The 9,296-nt window shown below is 57.4% G+C and overlaps 1 protein-coding gene across 1 annotated transcript; it reads left to right on the forward strand.

The window, feature by feature from the left end:
- Nucleotides 1–10: 10 nt before the first annotated feature.
- LOC116814751 (transmembrane protein 87A-like) lies at nt 11–4,001 on the forward strand. The gene is made up of 5 exons (XM_032762574.2): nt 11–112; nt 1,117–1,225; nt 1,671–1,729; nt 2,154–2,257; nt 3,815–4,001. The coding sequence occupies exons 1-5, from the start codon at nt 86–88 to the stop codon at nt 3,984–3,986; spliced, it is 471 nt and encodes a 156-aa protein (XP_032618465.2). The 5' UTR covers nt 11–85; the 3' UTR covers nt 3,987–4,001.
- Nucleotides 4,002–9,296: the final 5,295 nt, after the last annotated feature.

The following is a 9,296-nucleotide window of genomic DNA, read 5'->3' on the forward strand; positions in this document are numbered from 1 at the left end:
CCCCCCCCGCTCACCTCTCTGCTTCTCTTCTTCCCTTCTTCAGGCTCAGGATGACCTGGTGCTGCTGGCTGCCATCCCTTTGGCTATGCTTGACTCTGCCCTCTGCTGGTGGATATCCTGGGCCGCCGTGGGTCTGCCCGAGCTCGGCCACACAGCTCCCCTCCCCTCCCCTCCCCTCACGCTCGCTAGCCTGCTAAGATCCTCCTCTGTCCGGGTCCCCAGCACCACCGGGGTCCGCGTCCGACTGCTCCGTCCAGTGGGAGGTTGAGGACTGATTGGGCAGTGGGGGCCGGGTGTCAAGCCTCCTGGGCTCCATTCCCCATTCTGGGAGGGGAGGGGAGTGGGGTCTAGTGGCTAGAGCAGTGGGGTGGTGGCTGGGTGTCAGGACTTCTGAGTTCCGTTCCCCATTCCAGAAGGGGAAGGGGGGGTCTAGTGGTTAGAGTGGTCAGGTGAGGGCTGGATGTCAAGGCTCCTGGGTTCTATTCCCAGCTCTGGGAGGAGTGTGAGGTCCAGTGGTTAAAGCAAGAGGACATAGGGTCAGGACTCCTGGGTTGTATCCCCATCTCTGGGTGTGACTGGCTATGGTGGTTGGAGCAGGAGGGGGCTACAAGGCAGGACTCCTGGGTTCTATCCCCAGCTGTGCAGTGTGGGGGAAGTGGTCAGAACTCCTGGGTCGTATTCCTAGGTTTGCTGTGTAGTATTGGGGGCAGCCTGTTTGTGCCTCAGTTTCCCTGTCTCTAAAATGGAGGTCATGACCCTCACCCCCCCCCCCAGGCTTCTTGGGGATGGAAGGGGCTGCAGGAGGCAGAGGATGCTTATTAACCATTTCCTGGCCCTTGGGGAGTAGGGCAGTGGGGGACGTGTGTTGTATGCCACCACGTGCTTGAGACAGATAATTCTCTCCTGACCCCCTCCCAGCCCCATCTGAGGTGTCCCAGAATGCTTTGCAGTAGTCCCCATTGATTTGTGGGGCATGCCTGGGGGAGGAGCCCAGGTCAGACACCATAGAATGGGTGGGGGAGGGTCGTGTGGGCTGTAGCGAGTTTGAAGAGGTGCAGCCGCCCTCCCCCCCATATGCTCCTGGCATACCCTGGTTTTTCCCTTAACGGGCTGCACATCCTCATCAGCCTGGTACAGACCATGAAGCTCTTGAAGCTACGGCGCAACACAGTGAAGCTGTCCCTGTACCGCCACTTCACCAACACCCTCATCTTTGCCGTGATTGGTGAGCCGGGGGCGCTGGGGGGAGTGCACTGAGAGCTGGGCCCCCTCTCCCGGCGCGGAGGACCCCGCGGGGCAGGGCTCTGAGGCCACCAGGATCCCTTCCCTGGGTCAGTCTGTGCCCGGGAGGGGATTATTGGCCCTTGTGCCCTCCCCAGGGAGTGGGGGCTGGGACTCGCTGAATCCAAGGGTTCAGATAGCTGATGCCAGTGCCCATTGGGGGGGCTGTGGCTGACCCCTGGTGCCCACGGGGAGTTGGGGATGCCCCAGGAGGGGCTTCTGCCCCCCATGCTGGTGGGGACTGTGGGGGGTGCCCCTGGAAGGCTCTGCCCCCCCATCCCGTGGGGAGTGAATGCCCCCACCTCCAGTAGCGATGGTAAAGCTGAATGAGGGGTTGAGGGGACCTGCCTGGCAGCCGTCGCCCTGGTAACAGCCTGTCTCCTGCCCAGCATCCGTCATCTTCATCATCTGGACCACCAAGACCTTCCGGCTCACCAAGTGCCAGTCGGTGAGTAGGCAGGCGCTGCCGGCAGGCTCTGATCCAGGGCAGCCCTGGCATGGCTTGTGGGTGCCACGGGCAGTCCGGCCGGCACAGTAACCTGGTGAACAAGAGCCTAGCCTGGGGGAGGCCAGGTCCCTTGGGGAGGAACTGCACCTAGGCTGGCTGTGGAGGCCGCATGGGGCTGCAGATCCACGCTGCAGCGTCTAACCACCTAGCCATGGTGGCTGGCTGGCTGCGAGCTCTGCAGGAGATGCAGTTGGGATGCCGAGTCCCACATCGGGCTGGGAATAGGGACTCCTGGGTTCTATTCCCTGCTCTGCCACTGATTCACTGGGTGCCCTTGGGCAAGCCTCCCGTTGCTCCAGAACTCTCCTGCCTCCAACTGCCTCCTGGCTCACTCCCTTTTCTCTGCTCCCTTGGCCCTTCCCAGGACTGGCGGGAGCTGTGGATCGATGACGCCTTCTGGAGGTTCCTCTTCTCCATCATCCTGCTGGTGATTATGTTCCTGTGGAGGCCCTCGGCCAACAACCAAAGGTGCCTGGACCCCCGCCCCTCTTTTCTTCCCCCTCCCAGGCTGTGCTCTGCCAGGCGCTCAGGACTGGGAATAGAGGGATCCCACCCAGGTGTCACCTGTAATGTCAGTGCAGATCACTCAGGCGGAGGGGGCAGTGAAAGCATCTAGACTAGGGCTTGGCTGAGATCTGCGCTCAGCTCCTTTTCCAGGGATGAGCCTCCTTGTCGGATCCACCCTCAGTTAGAAAGGATGGTACCCAGCAGCAGGGAAGGAGCTGTTTGGGGGGTGCTTGTTGCCAGGGAAGGGCAGCTGGGGTGGGAGGGATCAGTTGTTGGGGGAAGGGTGTTTCATGATGGGAGCTGGGATGGGGGAGTGGGGAGAAGGAGCCTGTTTCCCATTGAGCCACTGCTGACCCCAATACCCCAGCCTGGCACTAAGGGGGGCATTATTCCGTTCCCCTCACGCACACATACTGTCCCATAGGACTATTGTAAACCTCCTGCGTAACCCACCCAGCCGTTCCTGCAGCCCGTCCAGATCTGGTGGCTAAGATGGAGCCACATCTCCACCTAGTCACTGGCTGCATCCCCTGCCCTGCTCCGCTCCATGGGGTATTAAACCCCCAGGTGATGCCCCTTAAAAAATATTCCTGCAACTGGCATGGTCTTCTGAAAGATCTCCCCTAGTTCAAACAGGAGTTATCTTAAGAAAGTCCTGAGGCCTGCATTGCACACCGTCCTGTAAGGATTCAATTTTGATTGGTAAATGTCAGTAAACTTTGATTTCACTGCAAATATGCAAACTGGGAGAAAAATGCTTCCATCTGAGAACTGAAATATACAGCGGGGCAGAGAAAGACGAATGCTGCTTCAGAACGTATTAACGTCTGATTTCAAGCTATTTACTCATGGCTTGACATGTGATATTGACCGTTTGTGTTTTAACAGTTACAAAAAAGTCACTCTTAATCTTAGCATCTGTTGTTAAATAACTATCTGCCCTGGCTCCCCCATAATTTCCCACAACCGTGAAAATTTAAATTAAAAAAATGCTTCAAACCCAGAATTTTGCACACCTGTGAAAACTGAAATACATTGGAACCTCAGAGTTACAAACATCTGGGGAACGGAGGTTGTTCATAACTCTGAAATGTTCGTTAACTGTGAACCAAACATTCTGGTTGTTCTGTCAGAAGTTTACAACTGAATATTGACTTCAGCTTTGAAACTTTACTACGCAGAAGGAAAATGCTGCTTTCCTTTTGTTTTTGCAGTAGTTTGTTTCACACAGCACCGGTGTGTGTGGCACGTGTGCATGCTGCGGATTGTATATTTCCGGTTCTGAATGAGGCATGTGGTTGACCGGTCAGTTTGTAACTCTGGTGTTCACAAGTCTGAGGTTCTACTGTAGCTAATAATGGGGGGTGGGGGGGAGTGCTTAAACGTACATCGATACCCTTCAAAATTATTAAAAAAAGAATCACATTCTGCCAAGGCTGGTTCTCCAGGAGGATGATCACAGAGGTCCTCCTGCCTATGGGATCTATGCATTTGTGAACCATTGTGCTATCTCGGCAGATACGCGTTTGTGCCACTGGTGGATGAAGGGAGCGAGGAAGAGGATGAGGAAGAGGAACATATGGTGAACGAGGCCTTTGGTAAGTCTGATCTAACAGGGTTCTCCTCCCACCCCCCGACCCTGGACTCTGGTGTCTGTTGCTTAGGGCAGGGTAGGAAGAAACTGGGTTGAACTCAAGTGACGCCCTTTGCTCCTTCCCGTTCATCCTGCTGTCTCAGTGCACTGGCGTGTGGCCGGCTTGTACTCATACACCAATAATACCAGTTTGGTGAACACCAACATGGGGTGTGCAGGAAAGGGTGAACAAAGCCCTTCCTGACCCCTGCTCCCTGAAGCATGAGCTTGATTTCCCCTTAACTTAGCAGGGCTCTAAATTATCCCAACCAGGGAATGATCCAGCCACAGGGTTGGACTTCTGGCACTGCTATCTGCGTAGCTTCTGCACTGTGTGTGTGTATGGCATAGGGGAATTTAGGGACAATGGTTAATTTTTTGCCCGAACAAAATAAGGATTCGGACATAATCCAGCTATGTAAGCATGAGTACGCACAGTGCTATAAAGGGTCAGAGGAGTGTGACAGGACTGGGCGTCAGGACTCTGGGTTCCTTCTGAGCTGCGGGAGGGGGGTCGAGTGTTTGAACAGTGGGCGGCGGCTCTGCCACTGATCTCCCTGTGTGACCCTGTAAAGTCACATACCCCTGCTGTGAGGCAGCGATAACACTGGGAGGGGTTGTGCAAGCTAAGTGGGTGCAAGATCCGCGCGGTGGGTTGGTCGCCCCATTCGATGGCCAGTGGTGCTTCCACAATCCTCTGCCAGCCAGGTAAGGGCGGGATCAAAACAGAGCAGCAGCTCTGGCTCGAAAGACTCTGCCGGCGCCACTAGACCATGACATGAATGCGGAACTCTGGGCAAACTGCAAGGGGAGGTGGATCGGAGTCGCTCCAGTTGCTCCCTCATTGACCCACTGGTTTGGCTGGGGGTGTCTGTTTTGAGAAGGATAAGATGAGCGTGCAAAAAAATGAAGCCAACGGATCCTGAAAAGGCAAGCAGAGTGGTAGGATGGGTTGGGGAGGGGGTGCGATCTGCTCATGCTCCCAGAGGCGTCAAGGCCTGAATCTTGTTGCCGCCTCTGGCCCCAGATCAAGCCCTATTCGGCCCTCACAGCCCAGCCGAAGTTGTCTATGCTGCAGACGGATAGTCAGCGTGAACACCTCTTGCCAGCGCCAATGGGCAGGGTTGCAGCTGTAGCGCCGCAAGGCTGTGTTCTCATTGGAGCTGCGAAGCTAAGCAGGGTCAGACCCGCCTTATGGTGTGGGTGGGAGACTCAAGACACGCAGGGATTGTCCTTTGGGACTCTCGGGGCAGGGCTGAGCTTCCCGCTTTGAGTCATTGCTTAACCCAAGCACCTGTCGCACTTAGGGGGTGCTGTCGCTGTGGGGGCTGACCACTCACCACCCAGTGGCTCTAGGGTGCTGTCCCCTCCCTTCAGTGGATTCTCGGGGATTGCAAACCTTCAGCTGTGCGCCCAATCTGCGGGAATGTTCCCCGGACTCCAGCACTCCACGAGCTTTGTTTCCCCACCCCTCCTTCTTTGCAGATGAAGATGTTGAATGGGTGGAGTGAAAACTCCCTCGTCTATGGCTGACTTGTAGTTTGAGTGCAATCCGAGCGTTCTGGCTCTTTCCGTCGATCTTCCCCGCACGAGCACTCAAGAGCTCCCCGTGGGGGATTGCGTGAGGAGACGGTCTGTTCGTACCAGGGCATTGCTAAGCCATGCTCTACAGCCGCCGGACTGTTAGCTGTCCACGTGATCACGTGTGTGCGAGCGGTAACCCTGGGTGGGAGACCACCAAGGGAAATGCCCAGTGCTGGGAGAAAGGTAGCCAGCAGGGCTGCTCACCTCTGAGGCTGTAGAACCCTGTCCGGACACAAGGGGTCTGTTGCTGCAGGGGGCGAGGTGGTGCTCAGTAGGGGGAACCTCCTGGCAGTCGGTGCTGACCCCATTGCCCCAGCATGGCCTAGGGGCGCTGTGGAGCAGGGGGTGGCTCAGTAGGGGGCGCTTGCCCTGTGGCGTCTGTAATGACCCAGTACGCACCCCGGGGCGCGTGGAGCAGGAGGTCAAATACCTGGATAGAAATGACCCCCCTCCCCCCCCAAACCTCTCCAGCAATATCCCCTGGTCCGGGTCGTGGATTTGAGATATTTGGCATCCAGCGTCCTGGCTGAATCCTCTCGACATTGTCCAGATTCTCCTCCCCTCCCCCAGGGGTAAGATCCCTTTCATGCCCTGGCTGACCTTTATTAAACAGCAGTGGGCAGACCCGTCGGTCCTCTGAGGCCCTGCGTCCGTCCGGCGTTAATCCGTGACTAACCTTTCCTGCCTTCTCCCCTTTGCAGGTCTACCCTCGCTGGACTTCCGATGAGGTACCTGCTTTCTAGTCAGAGCCCCAGAGATCTCCTCCCTGAACCCGCTTTGCTTCCGCTCCAAAGAGCACCTATGTATACAGAGGGCAAGGCAGTGAGTCCCTCCCCTCGGAGCCAGTGTGTCAGGGGCGCTGTCTGTAGGGAGCGGGGTGAGGGCTCAGCTAGGGCGCTCTTCCCTCGCAGGGCAGCACCTAGGGACGCGGCCTGTAGGGAGCAGGGTAGGGGGCGCTCTCCCCTCGCAGTGCAGCATTAGGGGTGCTGTGCTGCAGGGAGCAGGGAAGGGGGTGCTTTCCCCTCGCAGTGCAGCACTAGGGGGCGCTGTGCTGTAGGGAGCAAGGTAGGGGGCACTCTTCCCTTGTAGTGCAGCACTAGGGGGCGCTGTTCTCTTGTGTCTCTCACCTGTTAGGAAACAGAGGCACTGACCGCTCATGATCACCCAAGATCCCATCTCTGGGTTCTCTGGGTGACTCCATTCTGCCTCTATGACCCCTTCCTGTTTTAGTCGGGCGCAAGATTTTCCTTTGCTCCCTGCCCTCTGCCGTTGTGTAGCTCGGTCCCCGTTCATCAGCTGCCGCGCCCCACCCCAGAGGTGGCCGACACGCAGCGATCTCTTTAGTGTCAGCGTTTAGCTTGGAAGCAGCAAGGAGTCGTCCTAGGCATGAGGGTGACTCTTCTCCCCGTGGGACCTAACAAGGGCCCTTTCCTCTATCTGGCTCCAGGAAATAGTGACCACGAAATTTGAAATGTCCAAGATGGAGTGAGAGAGGAATCCACACAGTCGCGCTGCAGGATATGCCCAGCTTCCCTCTGTGGCCTGTCGGGGAAGGAGAGTTGCTGGTGGTTTTTCTTTTAATATATATATTTGTATATGGTTAAAAGATTATTTTATTACCTTTAAGTTTCTAATTCTCGGGCTTTAACGGACTGGGGAGCTCTCCCCTGCTAGTGGCCCAAGGAGAGCGCCCCCGTCTGGGGAGGAAGACCAGAATGCACCTCGACCAGGATCAGTTTCTTTCTCAGACTGGATTAGGAAGGAAACTGTTTTCGGCCGCTCTGGACCTCTGTCCCGCTGGGGAGCGGCGTTGGCTGGACACGTGCAAGTGGTTTTCTAACGGGTCGGAGGGAGTGGCGGCATGGGCGGAGTGGGGAGTGACAGGCAGACATGTATTGGGTGCACTTGTTACGGGGTTCTTGTGGGGGTGCCTGTGTTTCAGGGGTGGTGTCTAAAGGCCGGGTGTGTCTGCTAGGAGGCTGATCTAAGTGGGATGCGGTGCTTTTATGTGGGAAGGCAGGCTGGGAGCTTTGTGTGGGGGCTGGGTGTGTAAGGGAAGGTGAGAGGCATGCTGGGTGCAGATGGCAGTGATGGGGGCAGGAATAGGGTAGGGAGAACGTCTGGATCTTCTGGGGCTGCAAGCGAGGTTTGCCCCGTATCCTGCTGCATCCTGGGACAGTCTCTGTCCCTCTCCTCCAGCGTTGCACCTGCACAGGCAGACCTGGCATCGGTTGGGAGCACCAGACCCCTCACATTCTGCTGCCAAGACCGGGACACTTCCTCTTTCCAGCCCAGAGAGCCTGAGAGAACCCACATGCCATGTGCATCCACCATCGGGCGCTGGGGAGCGGACATCGCCACACTGCGATGCATGCTGGGATCCGGCTCGGCGGTAACTCTGAACGTGGGATTCTCTGGGTGGCTGCACCGTGGCCTGGCATCGGCGGGCATCCCAGCTGCTGCCATGGGCAGTGTCTGGCACAGCGTGTCCTCCCTGAGCCTCTTTGACTCCAGCGGGGGCCACTCAGGGTTTTCTCTGCCAATTGGGCACCCGCCAAGGCGGATGGAGTGCCAGGGCTTGCCCGTCCCGGAGCCACTGCCCTCTTCTCAGACATCGCTCCCGGCCAGCACAGCAATCGCGCCAAGAGACCTATCGAAGATCCGTTGATGCCCTTGCGGCCAGAGAGGGAGAGATGCTTGGTCCGTGCCGGGGCCCCCAGTTCTGAAACTGACAAGAGTCACTACTCGGAGCCCATTGCCAGGGCGAACACGTGCCTGGTGCTTGCTTCAGGCTGCGGCCGGCTGTGAACTGGGAGGAGGAGGAAGAGTAAAGACCAGGGACCCGGAGCCCCCATGCGACCCTGTCTGCAGTGCCCACCCGGTCCCCGGCATCACTGGGCCACCTGGCGCTCTCGCCCGGCTAAGCAGCTGTTTGGTGACTGTCGTGCTGACAAGCCAGCAAGCCGGAAAATCGATTGCCTGCTGCTTCGCCCTCCACCGGCAGGAGCAGGGCTGTCTGACCCCCCTCCACCCCCCAAATCTCCCTCTCCTCTCCTCATCCCTGAGCCAACAGGATATTAACTATACTACACAGCTCAGTCCTGGAGCCCAACCAGACCTGCCCCGTCCCTGTGCCCCTAGGGGGTCCCTGCAGAACTGAGGGCAGCCCGTGAGTGGCAGCCAGCCAGGGGCTGCCCTCGGCACCGTTGAGCAGCCCCCTCTTCCAGGTACGACTCCCTGATCCCTCCTGCAGGTGCTGCCCCAGTCTGGCTTCCCCCACCAAATGGCTGGAATCAGGTCCCTCCCCAGGCTATTGGGATGGGGTGACTCCTCTGTGAGCCTTTAGAAATTGACACTGATGACCTGGCACATCCTCTCCTATAACCCACCCACACACTCCATTAGCCTGGCATGTCCTTGCCCTATAGCACCACCATCTCCTTGCCCTATAGCCCCAGAACTCTTCCCCATCAAAATTCAAATAGCCTCTGCATCCCACATGCCAGCCTGTGCCCCCCGGACCCCAGCTTGACCTACTTTAAGGGCTGCTAGTCCCATTCCGCTTCCCCTGCCCTTTCCACACCAACCTGCATCCTGCCCCACATGCTTGACATCTTCTGCAGTGAGGCCTTCGCCGCAGCTTTGTGTTTATGTTGATTTCACCTGCCTGGAGCCAGATCTGTCTCCGATCTCATGTCTCCCCATTTCTTTCCAGCTCTGACTGCGCCAGGAGGCTCCCACACCCACTTACTTTAATTTTAAACTGTGAAATGCTTTGCAGAC

The sequence above is a fragment of the Chelonoidis abingdonii genome, unplaced genomic scaffold (genome assembly GCF_003597395.2).
Source record: "Chelonoidis abingdonii isolate Lonesome George unplaced genomic scaffold, CheloAbing_2.0 scaffold1995, whole genome shotgun sequence".
NCBI classification, from domain to species: Eukaryota; Metazoa; Chordata; order Testudines; family Testudinidae; genus Chelonoidis; species Chelonoidis abingdonii.